Raw genomic sequence first — 22,163 nt, 5'->3', positions numbered from 1 at the left:
GGCCCGAAACGTCAGCCTCGCTGCTCCTAGGATGCTGCTTGGCCTGCTGTGTTCATCCAGCCCTGCACCTTGTTGTTTCGGATTCTCCAGCATCTGCAGTTCCTACTATCTTCTGTGCAAACACTGACACTGGTTTCTATGTTGTATATTCAATGCAATATTACAGTTCACAAAAATAATGAAATAAAATCTGCTTTGGTGTTGCATTTGCTTTGTAATTATTTAAGGATTACAAAATACATTATTTGTGGTTTGCATTATAAAAGCAGCAAACTTTTCTGCACAAAAATGTACCAAAAAATAAATATTCGTCATAAAATAAACTCCCTACTCTCTTATTCTACAAACAGTTGTACTACAGCCTGAATGGCTGAAAGAACTGACAAATTACAAAGTTCAGGTCAATGTTAAATAGTTATGAATGATTATGCTGACATCATTTTGTAACACTGCATCAGTACAAAAAAGAATCATGATTCCATAACCTTATCATACATCAGAGCAAAAACAATTGCTAAAGGTACTGATTTTATAGCAGAAAACAATGTTACGTTGTTAAATTTTTGAAGTAGAGAGTTAAGAATACCTCTCCTTTAACATGCTAATGGTTTCGTGAGTATTTGCAGCAATTACTACTCCACTCTAAATTTCAAGCTTTTTACAAATATGTTAACAACATTATTATCTGGCATCTAAAAGAGCCAGGTTTTCATTTTGAGAACCATCTCCAATAAGAGACAGACAATCTAACCACTGCCCCCTGACATTTAATAGCATTAATTTCATTGAATACCCCACTATCAACATCTGGGGGTTACCATTGACCAGAAACTCAACTGGACTTGCCATATAAATAGTATGGCTACAACAGCAAGTCAGAGGCTAGGAATCCTGTAGTAAGTAACTCACTTCCTGACACCCTCAAAGTCTGTCCATCATCTATAAGACATAAGTCAGGAGTGTAATCGAATACTTATAATTTGCCTGGATGAATGCAGTTACAACACTCAAGAAACCTGACACCACCCAGGACAAAGCAGCTTGCTTGATTGGCACTACACCCACAAACATTCAGTCATTCCACCACCAACACTCAGTAGCAACAGTGCTTACGATCTACAAGATACACTGCAGGAATTTGTCAAAGATCCCTAGATCACTTCCATCTAAACGGATAATGATAAAATGCATGGGAACACCACAACTTGCCTGGATATTGTCCAGGTCTTTCTACATTTGTACACAGACTGCTTCAGCATCTGTGGAGTTGCAAAAGGTGCCGAACAATGTTCAGTCATCTGCAAACATCCCCACTTCTGATATTATGATAGATGGAAGATCATTGATGAAGCAGCTGAAGAAGATCGACCCAAAGACATTACCCTGAGTACTCCTGCAGAGGTGTTTGGAGTTGAAATGACTGATGTCCAACAACGACAATAATTTTGCTTTGCACCAGGTATGACTCCAACCAGCAGAGGGTTTTCTCACCAATCTCCATTGTTTCTAGTTTTGCTCAGGCTCCTTGATGCCACACTCCGTCAAATGAGGAATTGATGTCTTTTTAAGGTCACGTCATGTTTTAATAGTTAATCACAGTTGAAGTAGAGACAGTGACTACTTATATGAGAAGTTGGAGGTAAGCCATTCTAGGGGTAAGTGTAACCAGGCCGACATTGGACAGGTCTGCAAAATGTTAAAACCAGGAACATAGCAACAATTATGATCAAAAGCACAAGGGCACACTACTCCCGAGAAATTAAAATATTATGTTTTGATCCACTAATGTATATTTCAGCAACAATTACATTACATTCTTGATCAGGAGGGCAAGAGTATATACTAACTAGGCTAAAATTCTCTCCAGATCTTCAAGGTGAATGAAGTCGTGCTTTTTTTATATCTTAAACTGAGAGTTTTCTTTTCAAAATACCAGTAATTTTTCTTGAAGGGTATGAACATGCCCTCATACCTAAACTATGCAGGTACACAGATATCCTAATATTACAATAAGTATGTAATGATATAAAGTATTTCAGTAAAATTGGTGAAATTGGAAATTAATCTGCCTTGAACTTTGACTGCAAAGACCAAGCTGACCAAGCCCAACTGAAAGAAGTTGGAAGTCGTGTAAAATTCATATATCCAACTCATTTCTATAGCAGCATGGCACAAGTGGCTTCTGCACTGCTTTGACCTTACTGAGTTGCAGGTGCACTGCATATAATTAAGTAGCATTGTGAAGAAACTCCATGCTCTAGGTTCTTTCTGTTTTTAAAAGCACAGTTCATGTAAGAACTCACAAAGCATTGCGAGGCGCTAGAGTAGACCCAGTGATACTGGGTCAAAATTCTGGAGCTCCCTATTAACAACTTGCATTGACATCAGCAGTTCAAGAAGGCAACTCACTACGTTTTCTTGAGCAACTAGAGATGGGCAAGAAAAACTGGTCCAGCCAGTATTGCCCACATCCCAGGAATGAAGAAACATAAAATTTGGCACGAATGAGGAGAATGCGAACACAATAGGAAAGAAAAGGTTCCCCATCTAGCAATGCATTCCTGCAAAACATTACGCAAAAGAGGTGAATGTAAGTAGTACATGTAAGCTATCCAGATCATGATGATCTAAAACAGTTTTTAAAAGTGTACAAGAAAAATACATTCTGCTGAACGGAAAAAAAAATGAAGTGCTAGTGTGAGTCTAGCAGATAAAAAGAAACAATCATGAGTCAGGAAAGAGGCTTACATAAAATAAGGCAGAAAGAGGACTAAGAAAAAGACATCAAACAGAGGAGTAAATAAGAGACAATGTGGTCAAATTTGGATCAAAGTAAAAAAAATTAAGACAACATAGAGGAACGAATCATCAAGAAACAAAATAGCACACACACAAAAGGTTGCAACAGGAATAGGACTAGATAACATGATAGGTACCAGAGAGGTGGTAGATAATTACTCTACTTTGATATTTACTGGGAGATAGAACAAGTAGACATCATATTGAACAGCAATGAGATAACGGTGTTTTAAATTTTATTAAAAACTAGCAAATTAATTCAATAAATAAGAGGACAAAGCCACTGGTACAGAGGATTTTATCTATTTCAACATAATCCAGAAATTAGTGGCATTGCTACTCACACTTAATATTTTGTTAGCAAAAATATGCAGATCACTAATGTCCATTTTCACATTAAGAACATAAAAGATTGAAGGAATTAAAGATTGCTCAGTTTAACATCGGAAAATGACAGAAGATTCTGAAGAAAGGTCACTGGACCAAAACGTTAACTCTGACTTCTCTCCACAGATGCTATCAGACCTGCTGAGTTTCTCCAGCAATTTCTGTTTATAGAGTCATAGTCATACAGCATGGAAACAGACCCTTCAGTCCAAGCCAAACATAATCCTAAACTAAACTAGTACAACCTGCCTGTTCCAGGCCCATATCCCTCCAAACCTTTCCTATTCATGTACTTATCCAAATGTCTTTTAAACGTTGTAATTGTACCCACATCCACTATATCCTTAGGAAGTTTATTCCACACACGAACCACCATCTGTGTAAAAAAAAATTTGCCCCTCATGTCTTTTTTAAATCTCTCTCCACTCACCTTGAAAAACGTGACCCATATGTCTTGAAATTCCCCATCCTAGGGAAAAGCCAACTACCATTAAGGTTGTAGACTTGCTCACCGAGCCGGCGTGTTTAGTTGTAGACGTTTCATCATCCTGCTAGGTAACATCATCAGTGCGCCTCCAGTGAAGCGTTGATGTTCTGTCCTGCTTGTTATTTATACTCCTCGGTTTGCTGGGGTGGTCGGCATTACTTCAGGTTCTGGTTTTCAGTTGTTTGTATTTCGGATCCAGTTCAATGTATTTGTTGATGGAGTTCTGGTTGGAATGCCAGGCCTCCAGGAATTACCTGGCATGTCTGTTTGGCTCGTGCTGTTATGGATGTATTGTCCCAATCGAATTTGTGTCCTTCTTTATCTGTGTGTATCGGGACCAGTGAGTATTGGTCGTGTCTCTTGGTGGCTAGATGGTGTTTGTGTATCCTTACTGTCAGGTTTCTTCCAGTTTGGCCGATATAATGTTTTTCACAGTCCTTGCACTGTATTTTGTATATTACGTTAGTTTTACTGGTTGTGGGTATGGGATCCTTTACAATAGTCAGTAACTGTCACAGAGTGGTTGTGGGTTTGTGGGCTACCCTGATACCTAGGAGTCTGAGTAGTCTTGTAGTCATCCCTGATAATGTCCCTGATATATGGTAGGGTGACTGGTGTGTCTGGCCGTGTCAGGTCTTCTTGTTGTGGTCTGTTGCGGAGGTAATGGCGGATTGTGCTTTTTGGATATCCATTCTTTTAAAAACTAAGAATAAGTGCTTCTGTTCTGCTTTGCAAAATTCCGGATTGCTGCAGTGTGTTGTGGCCAGTTTGAATAATGTCCTGATCCAGCTCCACTTATGGGTGCTGAGGTGGTTGCTGGAGTAATTAAGTATCTGGTCCGTATGTGTGGTCTTTCTGTATACTATATATCTAAAAGGAAGAAAACTGACAATAAAGGATACACGAACACCAACTAGCCACCAAGAGACAACCAGAGACACTGGTCTCAATACACACGGACAAAGAAGGACACAAATTCGACTGGGACAATACATCCATAATAGCACAAGCCAAACAGAGACATGCCAGGTAATTCCTGGAGGCCTGGCATACCAACCGGAACTCCATCAACAGACACAATGAACTGGACCAGATATACAAACCATCGAAAAGCAGAACCGGAAGTGATGCTGACCACCCAGCAAACCGAGACATATAAATAACAAGCAGGGCAGAACACCAACGCTTCACCAGAGGCACAATGACGATGTTACCTAGCACAGTGATGAAACATCTGCAACCGAACACACTGGCTCGGCAAGCAAGTCTACAACCTCATCCACAACACGAGCTACAAATCTTCTCAAAAACTTTAAACAATTACCATTAACTCTATCTATAACCCTCATTATTTTATAAACTTCTATCAGGTCGCTTCTCAACCTCCTATGCTCCAGAGAAAAAAGTCCCAGCATATCAACTTTTCTTTATAACTCAAACCTTCTGTATCCAGCAACATCCTGGTAAAAAAACAAACAACATTCTGAAGAAGGGTCTCGACCCGAAACGTCAGCTTTCCTGCTCCTCTGATGCTGCTTGGCCTGCTGTGTTCATCCAGCTCTACACCTTGTTTCTCAGTATAAAATGCTGTTGCCCTATACTTTGGTATTTTTTACAATGTCTTGATGAGGGCAAGACAAAAGATGACAACAAAATTTGCCTTTTTTTCAGCAATATTCAAATTCTGCACCTTAAATGGCTATCAGTACAGAAACTTTTAAGGGGCAGCTAGACAAACCATTTGAGGGAAAAGGAAATAGATAGTTACAATGGCAGATGTAGTTGAGAAGGAGACTAGAGTGGAGGATACATACCGGCATTGTGTAATCTGATCTCACAGGAAGTATTTTGTAAAATTCTAGACTTGAACCACAGCTACAGAAATTCTAACAAACAAACCTAATAACACAACACGACTTCTACGTCTTATATCCTCTGCAATCTTAAGTAATATTTATAGTACAATTCCAGGCAATGCAGCATGAGTGGTCTAGTCTGCTTTTCATGCTCCATATCCTAAACCTACGAACATAACTCGATCAGAGATAGCAAGAGCTGCAGATGCTGGAGTCACAGACAACACAGTATGGAGCTGGAGGAACACAGTAGGCCAGGCAGCATCAGAGGAGCAGGGAAGTTGATGTGTCAGGTCGGGACTTGCTATTCTTTTGTTTCTCATTTAATTATCTACCTTCCCCGAAATGCATCCCTGCTACTCACTTTAACAATGCGGAACTAAATTAATTGCCTATATTGCTTTACAACAAATCATCAGGAAAATGATATGCAGTAGCACAGCAATGTTGCTTTAATTATCCACATTACTTATTTCAAAAACAGAAGTTGCTAGAAAAACTCAGTAGGTCTGGCAGCATCTGTAAAGAAAAAAAATCAGGGTTAACATTAACTGGCCAGTTCTGAGGAAGGGTCACCGGACCCAAAACGTTAACTCTGATTTTTTCTTCACAGATGCTGCCAGACCTGCTGAGCTTTCCCAGCAACATCTGTTTTTGTCCTGACTTACAGCATCCGCAGTTCTTTCGGTTTTTATTTATTTCAAAATCAGTTTTAAAACTAGTCCAGTCTTTACTTCAAAAGATATCATGTTTGTTAAAATTATTACAAACAGAATCAAATGACAGTCCAAATAATAACCTGATCTTATAAGGATGGTGCTGTAAAACTCCAGGTTTTAGCCACAGTAACAACAATTTTGACAAAGAAAACCTTCCGAAACCTTATGGAACATGACCTCAAACAGACAGGTACATGGAAAAAGTTTGGAGATCTAGAATTTTGTAGCAAGTAATAACATGACAGAGACACAATGAGTATTCATAATTTGTTGTGGGGTTATTCAGACTTACCACATGTGGCTATCAGCACTCTGGGGACCCAGTTTAACTGCATCCATAGCTATCTCCTTACCTGGAAAGGATATTGCGAACACTTTAATTTTTGCTGTGTTTACAATTCAACAAAACTGGAGGATTTAGGATTTACTCCATAAGGTATTAATAGAAGAGAAACGCCTCAACATCAACATCTTTTGTGGTTATTATTAACGAGAGGCTGAGCTGGACCAGCCATATAAATACCGTGGCTACAAGAGCAAGCCAGTGACTGGGAATTCTGCAGTGAATAACTCACCTATTAACTCAAAATCTATCCATCATTTACAAGGCTTATCAATACTCACCAATTCCCTGGATGAGTCCCGGTCCAACAATACTTAAGAAACTTGACACCATTCTGGACGGAACAACTCACTTGGCTGGCATAAAAACAGAAGTTGCTGGAAAAGTTCAGCAGGTCTGGGAGCATCTGTAAAGATAAAATCAGATTTAACGTTTCGGGTCCGGTGACCCTTCCTCAGAACTGATGGTAGCTGGGAAAATGTCGCTTCATGTGTAGAAAATAGGGAGGAGGATTGAGTAGGGAGTAAATGACAGGATAAAGGATAGAGCCCAAAGAGAGAGAACAGCAGCTGGATAGACAAAGGAGTTGATAGCGATCTGGTTAGGAGGGTAAATAGCTGTTAATGGGGACTGTTAGTGACTAACAATAGGTAGTGTGCAATGGCAGGCTATGTGATAACAAGGCCTGGTGTGTGGGGTAGGGGGTTAGAATATGGAAGAGTTTAGGCCCTAAAATTATTGAACTCGATATGGAGTCTGGAGGCCTGCAGGGTCCCCAAGTGGAAAATGAGGTGTTGTTCTTCCAGCTTACGTTGAGCTTCGCTGGAACAAGCCAGAGACAGAGATGTTGGCCAGGGAACAGGGTGGTGTGTTAAACTGGCAGGCAACTGGAAGTTCAGCGTCTTTATTGCGAGAAGAATGTAAATGTTTGGCGAAGCAATCACCCAGTCTATGCTTCGTTTCCCCATTATACAGGAGACCACATTGTGAGCAGCGAATGAATAGACTAGATTCTGGGAAGAGCAGATGAAGTGTTGCTTCAGCTGGATGGTACGTTTGCGCTCTTGGATTCTGGGGAGGGAAAAGGTAAATGGGCAGGTGTTGCACTTTCGCCGGTTACAGGGGATGGTGCGTGAGGATGAGAGGGGTTGTTGGGGTTGAAGGAAGAGTGGACCAGGGTGCCCCAGAGAGAATGGTCCCTGCGGAAGCCGGACAAAAGAGGGGAGGGGGAATATGTGGCTGGTGGTGGCATCTCGCTGGAGGTGGCAGAAATGGCATCTGATGATCTTCTGGATGTGGATGCTGGTGGGATGGTAGGTAAGGACAAAGGAACCCTATCGCTGTTGCAGGATGGAAATTGGAAACATAATCAAACATTTCCACCCTGCCCTCACGTTAATCTGGTCTATCTCCGGCTCCTTCCTTCACTTCCTCAAAATCTCTGTTTCCATTTCTGGAGATAGACTGGCCACTGATATTCACTATAAACCACCAACTCCCACAGGTACCTGGACTATACAACCTCACATTCTGCTCCCTGTAAAAACTTCATCCCACTCTCTCAGTTCCTCCATCTCCGTTGCATATGTTTAGATGAGGCCAGCTTCAACAAGGAAGCCTCCAAAACGTCTACCTTCTTCCTCAACCAAGGAGTCCTGAGCACCATTGTCGACAGGGCCCTCAACTGGGTCCAACCCATCTCCCGCACTTCTACCTTCACCCTCTCTCTTCCCTCCCGTAACAACGATAGGGTTCCCTTCGTCCTTACATACCATTCCACCAGCATCCACATCCAGAAGATCATCAGATGCCATTTCCGCCACCTCCAACGAGATGCCACCATCAGACACATATTTCCCTCCCTTGGCCGCCTTCTGCAGGGACCATTCCCTCTGGGACACCTGGTCCACTCTTCCGTCACCCCAACATCCCCTTACAGCCCCAAGGCACCTTTCCCTGCAACCAGCGAAGGCGCAACTCCTGTCCATTTACTTCTTCCCTACCCAATATCCAAGGACACAAACATACCTTCCAGGTGAAGCAACACTTCATCCGCACTTCCCAGAATCTAGGCTACTGAATTCGCTACTCACAATGTGGCCTCCTCTGCATTGGGGAAATGTAGCGTAGACTGGGTGACCGTTTCGCAGAACATCTATGTTCTGCTCACAAAAAAAGACCCTGAGCTTCCAGTTGCCTGCCATTTTAACACACCACCCTGTTCCCTGGCCAACATCCCTATCTCTGGTTTGCTGCAGTGTTCCAGCAAAGCTCAACGCAAGCTGGAGAAACAACACCTCATTTTCTGCTTGGGGGCCCTGCAGCCCTCAGGACTCAATATAAAGTTCAATAATTTTAGGGCCAAAACTCTCCCGTGTCCTAGTCCCCTACCAGGTCTTGTTATTGCATAGCCTGCCATTACACACTGCTTATTGTTAGTCACTAACAGTCCCCATAAACAGCTGTTCACCCTCCTAGCCAGATCGTTATCAACTCCTTTGTCTATCAAAGTGCTCTTGTCTTTCTTCAGGCTCTATCTTTATCCTATAATTTACTCCCAACTCCCTCCCGCTCCCTCTCCTACTTTCTGCATACAAAGCGATGTTTTCCCAGCTACCATCAGTTCTGAGGAAGGGTCACCAGACCCAAAACGTTAACTCTGATTTCTTCTTCAGAGATGCTGCCAGACCTGCTGAGTTTTGCCAGCAACTTCTGTTTTTGTTCCTGTTTTACAGCATTTGCAGTTCTTTGTGTTTTCATTCGACTGGCATATCTGCTATTTTCATCAGGAGTGCACAACAATAGTGCATATCATATATAAGATGCACCAAAGCACCTTGTAAAGGTCCTTCAACATCTCTCAAACCCATGACTTCTACTAACTCAAAAACCAACGGTAGCAGACACTTGGAAATTCTCTTCAAGGTCACAGTGTCCTGACTTGTAACAATATCCCTGTTACTTCACTGCCACTCGGTCAAAAACCAGGAATTCCCTTTCTGGTAACACTGGGAATCTATCTGCACTGGATGAACTAGATGTTCAAGATTTCAGCTCACCATCACCTTCTCAAGGGTGATGAGGCATTGACAAATAATTCTGGATGCCAATGATATGCATATTTCCTGAAAGTATAATGAAAATAGACTAAGTTAAAGTATAGAGACACATTCAGTTCATTAAAGTTCAAGTGGGCCATATTTTTGTTATGTTTTTCTTGGCAACAACACTTTTTGAGAATTTGGAGTATAATGGGATAGAAATCACTATCGCGAGAGAGAGAACGGGAAATCAAATTACAAAATGTTTATACAGAGGTAGCATATTCCCTCTTGTAGGGAAGAACATAACTAGTGGACATCAATCTCACAGTCAACGATAAACGAACTGGGAGTTCAACTTCTGCACACAAAGATAGACAATAATATGGAATTCGCTACCAAGGAGGTATTGAAGTAAATAGTACAGCTGAATTAAAGGTGAGCAAGACAACAATGAAGGAGAAAGAAATAGATCATTAAAGTGATATATTTAAATGATAAAAAAATTAAAGGAGACTCAACTGGTTCAAAAATGCTGACATTGACTGGTTGACTTGAATGGCCTATTTATGTTCATTATACCATAAAATATTGGAAATGGGGTAGGCCGTTTGGCCACTGAGTCTGCTCTGCCATTCAATAGGATCATGGCTGATGCAACAGTCCATACGTCCACTTTCCTGCCATTTCCCATTAATGTTTGATTCCCTTATCTATCTCAGCCTTGGATATACACGAGGACTCAGACCCCACAACTCTCTGCGGTAAGGAGTTCCAAAGGAACTTAACCTGAATATTGAATTCTATCATGTCATGGTCACTATTTCCTAGAGAATCTTTTACTCTGAGGTAATTTATTAATTACCTTATGCAATCATACACTGTATTAAACAAAAAGTGGCAATTTATGCAAAGACAAAATGTACCAGCAGAAATGAGTAGTAAGATGATAATGAAAGAATAATAGAATAATTAGATTACTGCTGGATTAGAAGCCAAACCCTTCCCTTTCATTTATAATTCTTGACACACAAACTAAATATAAAGTTGGGCCGGCACCTTTACTGGTTGTTAGTCACAAATTTAGTCCTGAAAGAGCTGTCATCATTATGCCTTAAAACCTTGTTTGTAGACATAATACATCAACTGGGTCTAACTACAGTCCTATATGGGTTCAGCATAACCTTCTTGCTCTTGTACTATATGGCCCCAATAAAGTCAAAATGCTGTACGCTTATTATTGGTCTCCACCTGTCCTGCCATTTTTAATAACTTATGTACATATATACCCAGGTCTCTTGCCCTGCATACCCTTTAGAGTCTTTCCATGGTCTTGCTACCAAAAATGTATCACCTCACACTTCTCTGGATTGGATTGAACTGAATTTCAATACCTGCCCACTCCATCATATGACCACAAAATGTAGGAGCAGAAGTAGGTCATTCAGCGATCGATGCTTCTCTGCCATTCAATGGACTAATCTGATAACCCGCAGTTCCACTTTCCTGCCTTCCCCCTCTCCATAACTCTTGAACCCCTTATAGATTAAAAATCTGTCCAACTCGGCACCCCCGGATATACTGAACAACTCAGCCTTTACATCTGATTTCTCATCTCTGTCTTAAATGTGCAACCTCTTATGCCCTCTGGTTCTAGACTCTCTCACAAGAGAAAACAGCCTTTCCACATCCACCCTATCGAGTCCTCTAAGAATCTTGTACGTTTAAAATGGTTGTCACTCATTCTTCTAAATTCCAACAAATACAGGTCCAACCTACTTAAAGTCTCCTCATAAAACAATCCCTCCTGGAATCAGCCTAGCTAACCTACTCTGGACTGCATCCTATGCCAGTATATCCAGCCTTGGATGAGGGGCCCCAAAAGTGCTCATAGTATTCCATCTGTGGTCTGACCAATGCCTTGTTTAGTTTGAGTAAACTCTCTTTACTTTTATACTATATTCCCTTTGAAATAAAGGTCAACATTCCATTTGAGTTCCCAACTGTCGCTGAACTTGAATCTAGCTTTTTGTGATCCATGCCGAGGACTCCCAAGTCCCTCTGATCTATAGCTTTCTGTAATCCTTCTATATTCAAATAATATTTATTTCCTCTAATCTGTCTGCCAAGGTACATAATCTCACATTTTCCTACATGAAATTTCATCTGCCAAGTTACTGCTCACTTTTTTAACCTGACTGCATCCTTCTGTACATTGTGTTTTTAAGCAGCCACATCAGACTTGAAAAGTTAACTCTGTTCATCTCACCACAGACACTGCTGTACTGAGTTTTTTCAGCATTTTGTATGTGTTTAATTTTTTCAGCATCCGTGGTATTTTTTTTATTTAGGTGAGACTGAGCGTGAGGAGGAAGAGACATAAAGGCTTCAGGGCAATTTAGTCAAGTTAAGCAGGCAAATACAAGTAAAACTTGGATAAATATGAAGTTGTCTACTTCAATGAGTGAAAAACATGTCAGAGTATTATTTCAAAAAAATTCACAAAGAGATCTGGGTGCCCTTGAACACCAGTCACTGAAAGCAAACAAATGGTATGCAGGGCCTTGGTGAGACCACACCAGTAGTACTGTGTGCTGTTTTGATCTCCTTACTTAAGAAAAGATACACTTGCCATAAAGGGAGTGCAGCGAAGCCACTGATTCCTGGGAAGGCAGGTTTGTCATTTGGAGAGAGATTAGGTCAACTAAGTTAAGGAAGGGTCACTGGGCCCGAAAACGTTAACTCTGATTCTTTTCTTCATAGATACTGCCAGACCTGCTAAGCTTTTCTAGCAACTTCTGTTTTTGTTAGGTCAACTAAGCCTGTGTTATTGATGTTATTGCCACTATTTCCAAAGGGATTCTACAGTGCTCAGTACTAGTTCCCCTGGTTTTTGTGGTATATATCAACGATTTGGATTTACATGCAGGGGTATGATCAAAACGTTTGCACGTAATACAAAAATTAGCCACGTGGTTGATATTGAGGACAGAAGCTACAGACTGCAGTAAGATAGCAATAAACCTTTCAAATAGACAAAACAGTGGCAAGTGTAAGCCAACTCTGAGAAGTGTAAATGTAATCAATTTGGCGAGGCGAAACAAGACAAAGGAATACACAATAAATGGAAGGATACAGACAGATGGAAAGGGAGTAAGGGACTTTCAAATCCCAGAAGATAGCAGGACAGGTCAATCAGGTGTTACAAAAGCACATGGGATATTTTCCTTCATTAGCCAAGGCACAGGATACAAAAGTAGAGAGGTTATAATAGAACTACATGAAACACTAGTTAGGAAACAATGAGTACTGTGTGCAAGTTTGATTAGCTCATTACCAAAAAGGATGCTACTGTACTAGAGAGGTTACAGAGGAGGTTTGCAAGGACATTGCTGGGACTGGAAAATTGCAGCTATGACAAAAGATCAGATAGGCTAGGGTTGTTTCCCTTGAAACAGAAGAGTTTGAAGGGATACTGGGTTGAGATGTACAGGCTATGTGAAGCCAGACAGAATGGATGGGAAAGAACCAGTTCCCTCAGCCAAATGGTCAATGACTAGGGGAAATACACTTAAAATAATTGGTAGAAGGATCACAGAAGATGAGGAAAGATTTTGTTTTTACTCAAAGAGTGGTATGGATTTGGAATCTTGCCTGAATGGGTAATATAAGCAGAAAGGGGAGGCGGTGGCCTAGTGGTATTATCGCTGGGCTGTTAATCCAGAGGCCGAGATAACGTTCAGGGGATCCGGGTTTGAATCCCACCATGGCAGATTCAATTAAAACAAAATATCTGGAATTAAGAATCTAATGATGACCATGAATCTGTTGTCGATTGTTGGAAAAAACCCATCTGGTTCACTAATGTCCTTTAGGGAAGGAAACTGCCATCCTTACCTGGTCTAGCCTACATGTGACTCCAGACCCACAGCAATGTGGTTGACTCCGAACTGCCCTCTGAGCAAGTAAGGATGGACAATAAATGATGCCTAGCCAGTGACACCTCATCCCGTTAATGAATAAAAAAAAGGCCTCAACTCATTTTAAGGTGTATGATATGCACCTGAAGTCCCACACCCTCTGGAAATATGAATCAAATGCTTGAAAATGGAATTGATTAGGATAAATTGTTTCTCAGTGAACACAGGCACAATGGACAAAGAAGCCTATTTCCGTGCCGTAAACTTTTGTACATATTCTCAACATTCTGAACACCTGAAAAGGTGTAAGGTGTAGGGACTTGAGAGGTGACTGGGGAGTACATGAATTGCTCCTTAGGAAACATGATGGGCCAAACACCCTTCTTCAATGCTATTACTATTCTATGATTCCATGACACAACAATGGCACTTTCTGGACAACAGGATTAATTTGAAACCTTATCATGCATTAGAAGGTGATAGCAGGGCTTCTTCTTGAGCTATTGCAGTCTTTATTATGGAGGTGTTTCCATGATTATGATTCAGGAAAAGAAGAAAAAATGCATGTCTCAATCAGGGGAATTTCGAGGTAATGGCATTCCTCCAATCTTGCTCAGATCCTTCTCAACAGCTATGGCTTCGATTATTGCCTGCTGCAGTTAAAGCAAGGCGTGAGGTGTTGCAGTGCATATTACAAATGGAATATGACCCATTCACAGTGTACTAACAATTACTTAGTCCTTAGGCACCTAAGACCATAAGACATAGCAGCAGAAGTAAGTCATTCAGCCCATCGAGGCTGAACCACCACATGGCTGATGTGATAATCCTCAACTCCACTTTCTTGCCTTTTCCCCATTACCCTCGATTCCCTTACTAAATAAAAATCTATCTCAACTTTGAATATATTTAATGACACAGCCTTGACAGCCCTCTGTTGTAAAGAATTCCACAGATTCATAACTTTCAAAGAAGAAATTCCTTCTCTGTCTTAGATGTGTGACCTCTTATTCTGAGATTATGCACTCTGGTCCTAGGCTCTCTCACAAGGGGAAACAATCTTTCCACATCTACCCTGTCAAGTTGTCTAAGAATGTTTTATGTTTCAATATGGTCGCCCTCATTCTCCTATATTGCAATGAATACCGGCCCAATCTACTCAATCTTTCCTCATAAAATAATCCCTCCATACTCTATATCAGTCTAGTGAACCTCCTCTGGACTGAGTCCAATGCCAATAGATGTTCCTTAAACAAGGAGTGCAAAACTGTTCATAGTATTCCAGTCGCGGTCTGACCAATGCCTTGTATAGTTTAAACAAAACCTCCCTACTTTTTGTACTCCATATCCTTTGAAACAAAGGTCAACATTTCACTTGGTTTCTCTATTACCACTGAACTTCGATGCTAACTTTGTGATGCATGGGTGAGAACTTCCAAATCTCTCTGTTCTGTAGCTTTAGGCAGTATTTCTCCATTTAAATAATATTCAGCTCCTTTAATCTTCCTGTCAAGGTGCATAACCTCACATTTCCCCATATTACATTCCATCTGCCAAGTTTTTACGCACTCACTTAAGGTGGCTATATCCCTCTGCAGACTCTTCGTGTCATGTCATCCTCATCACTTGCCTTTTCATCTGTTTTTGTGTCATGTGCAAAACTGGCTATAGTACATCCACTTTCCTTATCCAAGTCATTAACATATATTGTAAATAATTATGCCCTCAGCACTGATCCTTGAAAAATAACCCATTCCAAATCTCTCATCTTCTATTCGTTAAGACAATCCTCTAACCAAGCTGACTGTCTCCAAAATCATGTGCTCTTATTAAGTAGCATAATGTGTGGTGCCTTATCAAACGCCATCTGAAAATTAAAAAAAATTACATCCAATGCTTCCCTTCAACGAGACATCATATTCTTATAGCTTGATGCAGTTGACCACCAGTCTGAATGGGCTAGGAACTGGACTATCTGTGGTTACGTAAGGGTCTAAAAGACACTAGCTGTACATCAAAAATGCCCACACTGATACAAACCTACTTAAGACTACATTACTGCACAGCAGCATTTTCCATTACTTTGAAATCAAAGCAACTGAGTTTTCAATATATAAAACATTAAGCAGTTTTCCATATACTCCTGTATCTGCAGCTTGCAGAGCTGTTAGCAAGTTGAGTAGGAAATAGTCAGACAGCATGGAACCAGATCCATCAGTCCAATTTGTCCATGCCGGCCAGGTATCCTAAACTGAACTGGTCCCATTTACCTGCATCTGGCCCATATCTCTCTAACCCTTTCCTATTCATATACCTGTTCAAATGTCTTTTAAATGTTGTCATCGTACTTGCCTCTACCACTTCCTCTAGCAGCTCAGTTCATACACACACCACCTTGTGTGTGAAAAAGTTGCTCCTCAGATCTCTTTTGAATCGCTCCTCGCTCACCTTAAACTTACACCGTCTAAGTCTTGGACTTCCCTAAATCTAACCATTTCAGGTGAGTGGCATAGTACCTGAAACAGACAAGAGACTGTTATTTAAAAATAACAGACTGAAAAGAGTTTTATTTCTAGGATTAACTCATTCATCTCAGAATACACTGCATTAAAAGCTTTACTTCATTGACTGACTGACCCCACCCCTCTACCAAACACCACCACCGACACTACGAATGACTGAAGTACCTGAGAGGAAACTGTCTTGTTACAATGCAATTGGGAAATTTTAGTTTTGGTGCTCCATGCTTAAAGGAGGAGAATAAAATTAGAGATAAGTTTTTACACAGTACAATTGACATATAATGAAAGTAAAACATGAACAATAATGACAGACAATGCCAATTTCCAAAATTAAAACTGACGTGCATAAAAGAGAAAATAAAAATGCTGTTATAAAGATGTCCAAATATTGTACATATTTAATTTATCTAATTTATATACTATATTGTGTCACATTAGCCTAGCTAATGCTATTCTCACCTCTGGTTCAGAAAGTTGCATATTGAAGAAGGACATAGAGTAGTGGACAGGCATATGGCTAATGATACAACAGAGTATTTTTATAGAAAGAATAATAGATTCAATACAAGTTAAATGATACAATAGTAAAGGGACGTAAGAATATAGAAATCTGGTTAAGCACACAATTCTTTTGAAGGTAACAAGTTGAAAAGGCTGTTAAAAGCAACTTTGGGATCCTAAGCTTCATAAATAGAACAAAGCTATACAAAAGCAAAGTATTAATGCTAAAGAGGTAGTAAGAACTGCCGATGCTGGAGTCAGAGATTACACAGAGTGGAGCTGGAGGAACACAGCAGGCCAGGCAGCATCAGAGGAGTAGGAAAGTTGAAGTTTCGGGTCAGGACCTTTCTTCAGAAATGGTAAACGATAATGCTAAATCTTTAGAAGACATAGTTAAGCCGCAGGTTGAGTACTGTGCCCAATCTTGGGCACCAAACTTTAGGAAGGATTTACTACAATGACATCAGGATTGTTACATTTCAGCTTTGAGAGGATACTTCAAGCAGTTTGGGCTGTATTCGCGACAACACAGAAGGGTAAGAAAAGAATTGAGAGAGATGTTTAAAATTATGACAAGCTTTGATCAGACTAAATAGGGATGCACAGGACTAAATGGTACATTTATAGGCTAAGTTTGAGTTGTGTCAGGTTTTTTGGAGAATTTGGTGCAGCAAAGCCTAAACAGTTCTCTTGCCATATCTTACAAAACTCATCTCATTAACTGTATACCATGCCCCATGTCCTGTGTCTAATGTCCAATTTCCACCCAATCTTACCACATGCCTTTCCCAGAACAACTCACCACTCTGCAGATATCCCAGAATTCACTGGAATCCCTTCCGCAAGTGTCATTCTTAGAAGCTTGTTGTGCACCTGAATGAACACTACTGATTTGCCCTGCACATTTGCTGATATTTGCCCTGGACATGGCAAGGCAAGTCAGCACTCTGCTTTATGGACATGGTCCTGGGAGTCTTTCTGAACAGGATGGTACTGACGCAGGTCTTCCTTTTCCCTCAGGGCCAACAATGAATGCCACAACACCAAACAATGCCAGTCTGAATCAAGGTTACCACCAGGTTGGATGTCTGGAAGAACGCCCAGTATGGTAAGAAGAACTCTCTACTCCACCAGGATAAGTGCCACCATCTTTTCTCCAAGGCTTCACACTAACACCATCTCTGCTACAGTACCTACCTCCTTACAAAGTTCATGCTCTGCCACTCTCACTACTGCCTGCAATGTCATTCCAACCTGCTCTCAGTCACCAATCCCTGACACTATTAACTATGCACACCCTCTGCTCTGCCTACCTGCACCAATTGTAATAGCTCTGCCACTCACTTTCATCTGCAGTAAAACATTCCTCTCTCTCATCCCATGAGGAAAACAAACCACATTACTGTAGAAAGTCAAGACCAGTGGTGTGATGCCTGTTGTTTGCCTCCTCACCTCTAATCAGAGTCTGCTCTTGACTGAGTATGCCAGGAACTCCGAAAGCGAACACGTTCCCCCTGACTTGACAGGTCTCTGACAGCTATGACAAGCTGCCTATCTTTGTGCCTGCCCTAAACAGCACAGTAATACAAAAGTAATAGGACACTTTTATCTCTGCCTGAGAGGTCAAAGCAAGACAACACAAGGTAGGGATAAAAAGGTGTAGAGCTGGATGAACACAGATTCTCCAGCATCGGCAGTTCCTACTATCTCTGACAAGGTAGGGATGCTGTGAACATTCAGGTAAACACAAAAGAGAGCAAATAAAAAGCCTGGATATGTAGTATGGTTCAAGTCATGGGTTGTGTGGGAACCTAGTTGCAGCATTACAAAGATTGCTGCCAGTGGAGCCTGAGGTTTGATATTTAAGTGCAGAAGCGTCTTTTAATTGGTTTGTGCCACAAGAGGTCTTAAAGGCTGGCCTGTCAGATGCCAATGTCCATGGTCATGGGGTGCATGTGGCTGGTGCCCATGGACTGTGCCCTGAGATGTTGGTGCTTAGTTTCCAACAAGTATGTAGTTTGGGGCAATTACTCATCTGAATCCACTAAGTGATCACTTTGGCTTTATCGGGTTTTTATGTTACCTAGCTTGTTTGGCAAGATGGGACACTGAATATTAATGAGGTGAATTGTGATGTTAAAAAGGCATTTAACAATCAATAATAACCATCTGTTGACATTTAGCCGCTGTTTAGAGAGAATCCTGCCACACTGCTTGTGAAAATCATAAAAGACGGAGCAAGATGAACGTGACACACTTATCACCTGATTCTACCACACATCAATTTAACACACGTCGCTCAGACCCCAATAAGATTCTGTCCACTCCTTCCAGTGACAGAAGGTTGGTAATCAGAAAATGAAAAATTTTATGCAAGCAAATTAATTAGTAACCTTCAGGAGGAAATTCTATAAATACTTGTTGAGGAAAAGAATGGCAAGTCAATGGGAAAATAACAGATCAATTGGATTGCTTTTCCAAGGAGCTGGCACAGGCACAATGGGTTGAATGGTCTTCTATGCTATACAACTTTATGATTCAGGTGTAAAATTAGAAATTGAGCTGTGAATCAAAAATGGCAGTCGACTGCACATAGAAAGAATGCAGCACAGACATGGATGCTACACCGACCATTCAGCCCTGACCTCTGTATCTGCATCTGTAAACTGAGTTCCAACATCGAATATTGATTCCATCTAACTGTCCTCCAGTTTAACCTGAAGACTGAAGTTATCATTGTTGACATCCTCTATAAAGATTTTCTTGAATGCATTCTTCTCTCGGCCATCACTTCATACTAAATGAGATTTTTTAAAATTTCAGAATACTGATTCACCGTGCAGTTGAGGTATCAAATACATTTCCTTTCCAGCATAGACTACACCCATCCATTACTGGAACACTAATTCTTTCTGTACCTAACTTAGTCAATACTGATATGTCCTGATCGGTCATTGTCAGTGTTAAAATGTTTATTAAGTGGCAAAGTGTCCTGAGGAAAAAAGGGTGCCAAAGAAGGGCCATACTGAAACTCTCTCAGAGATAGTAAGGACTGCTGATGCTGGAGTCAGAGTTAACACAGTGTGGAGCTGGAGGGGCACAGCAGGACAGGCAGCATCAGAGGACTAGGAAAGTTGACATTTCGGGTCAGGAACCTTCTTCACACTGTGTTGTCTCATACTGAAACTCTTTTCTCTCTATTGATGAGGGGGGAGGCAGAAAGAGACAGAGAGAGACAGACAGAGACAAAAAAAAACCTTTTCTAGTCACCTGGATGAGGTCTGACAATAGTCCTGAGAAGATATGAGAAAAGGTGTGAAAAGTTCATGTCAATTCAATTTTGTCCCAATACCATCCCATAAACTGACCCTTGGAAGAGCAACCCTGCCATCTTGCTCTGACTTTTTAGTGTCCACAACATACGTTGAATGGCTTCTATACATAAGATTAACCATTAATTATCAAATTATAACCATTTTAATTTGTTTTATTCATGTCTACTTGAAATGAGGTTGGGAAACCTGCTTCCCACTTCACAAAGAACTTTTATAGCTATCAAATTTAAAGAAAAATTTTCCTGCCTTAATCAGCATTATATTTCAAGCCAGATTTTAGAAGGGAGTAAGATATTTTCAAAAACAATAATAAACTTTCAGTTGTTTGAAACTTTTTAAAACTAAAAAGCCAACAAATCAACTGATTTTGAATTATCATGATGCACTTTATGTCTTAAATAAAAGAGCATGCAAAATCAAACATTATGTTCACATCTTACCAATTACTGCATAGTTTTTCTTGTCTTCTATATCCACTGCTATGTCATGCATGTCAGCATATGCCCGTGCTAATCGCCATAGAAATTCCACTTGGTCCCAAAACTTGAAACAACAAACAGTATTTATTGTGTATCTGTTGTGTCTTTTACATTTTACCATTAAATAGTACATTCAGCAATTCTTGAAAACAACTGCAATGTAAGGAACGAAAAAGCAGAGTCAATCTAAACATGCCTAGTACGATTAATTTGATCCTAAAATGGTCTAAATTTATTAATAACTACATTGTTTAAATGAAAATATTTTAATGTCATATTGGAGTATTAAAAAAAGGGCCTGTTGATGCCCATTTAATATCATAGCATAGAAATGATATTATTGGACTAATAATCTAAAGATTTGGAGTGACAATCCAATGACCACATATATACTTACTTTTAAAGAAAAGAATGTGGAATAAAAAAAACTGGTATTAGAAAAATAAATCATAAAAAAATTTAGCCAACTAACTGTGAATCATCGACAGCATTCAAATCATGAGAATGATTTCATTGGAGGCAGATCAGAAAATGTTCACAAGCAAGATCCCTGGTATGGAGGGGGTGTCTTATGACAAAAGCTTAAACAAGGTGGGACTCCATTCATTGGAATTTGGAAGAATGAGAGGTGATATCATTGAGACATATCAGATTCTTCACAGGGTAATTGCTGAGTGGATGTTTCCCCACATGGGAGAGTCTAAGAGGGCATAGTCTCAGAATTAAGGGACGCCAATTTAAGACTGAGATGAGGAGGAACTTCTCTTTGGAACTTCTTGTCACAGAAAGCTGTGAGAGCAGAGTCCTTGTGTATATTTGAGGCTGAGATAGATAGATTCATGATCAATAGCAATCAAAGATTATAGGGAAAGGGCAGGAAAGTAGATATGAGGAGTGTCGAATCAGACATGAACCTATTGAATAATGGAACAGTTGAGAAGTCAAACAGCTGACTCCTGCTCCTGTTTTTTATGGTCTCATGACTATGAAAATTTATTCAAAAAAGGCTAGCTGCAAGCAAAAGACTCTGTGAGGACATGAGAAAGGTTAGAAGTGTAATGTTTCAAAGAAGAAAGGGAGGAGAACAAAAAATGTACAAAAGCAAAATTCTGTGATAAAGTGGAAGGCAAGAGAGATAAATGTTAGAGTTGAAATGAAAGATAAGTAATGGTAATTAAACAGTGGAGCAAATTTGAGCTTATTCCAACATGTACTTCTCACGTCCTTAATAGATTCAATGCCCTCACAGGGAATGACCAAGGCTATGGTCAGCAGAAAAGCTAAAATTATCAATGAATTCTACATTGCCCTCATTAAAAATCCCTTCTGACATATATGATTCAGATAACCTAAGCCTGTACCTCTTGGTTCCCTACTGCTCCTCACTGTAACCCTCCTCTAGTACCTTTCTTCTTTAAAATACCATAGGATTACCTTCTGGAAAGGCAGTCGTGGAAGAGAAGAAAGTTAAATGCAGGGAGACAGTGATGAGAAAAAAAGAATACAGTCACTGCAGACTCTTCACAAAACTTGGAAACTAGTAGAATCTGCACTTGGTGAGACACTAAACATCAACAGTCTGCAAACAGGATAGGACAAGACAGGGCAGGGCAAAAGAGTATTGCATGTGCACTTCAATGGAGACCAGGAATCTCACACACGTTCAACTCTGGAGGACTCACATGTGGATCTTGATGAGGTGACACAAAGGGAAAGGATGATGGGTGCGCAGGTAGAAATAACAAGGTGCAGAGCTGGATGAACACAGCAGGCC

The 22,163-nt window shown here is 40.4% G+C and overlaps 1 protein-coding gene across 11 annotated transcripts in view; it reads right to left on the bottom strand.

The window, feature by feature from the left end:
• LOC109922751 (regulator of microtubule dynamics protein 2) overlaps window positions 1–22,163 on the bottom strand; it is a 109,700-nt gene that overhangs the window by 62,328 nt on the left and 25,209 nt on the right. For 9 of the 11 annotated variants that reach the window (XM_048596895.1, XM_048596889.1, XM_048596891.1 and 6 more), the window contains exons 3-4: window positions 20,351–20,453; window positions 6,541–6,601 (exon numbers count right to left, since the gene is read on the bottom strand). In XM_048596895.1, coding sequence (XP_048452852.1) covers window positions 6,541–6,601; window positions 20,351–20,453 — 164 coding nt within the window. The remainder of the gene's footprint in view (window positions 1–6,540; window positions 6,602–20,350; window positions 20,454–22,163) is intronic. The other 2 variants (XR_007262098.1, XM_048596898.1) reach the window with 1 other exon arrangement.

Source organism: Rhincodon typus, chromosome 5, assembly GCF_021869965.1.
Source record: "Rhincodon typus isolate 14 chromosome 5, sRhiTyp1.1, whole genome shotgun sequence".
In the NCBI taxonomy this organism is placed as follows: Eukaryota; Metazoa; Chordata; class Chondrichthyes; order Orectolobiformes; family Rhincodontidae; genus Rhincodon; species Rhincodon typus.
The sequence above is the reverse complement of the archived record's forward strand: the minus strand, read 5'-3'. Positions and strand labels throughout refer to the sequence as shown.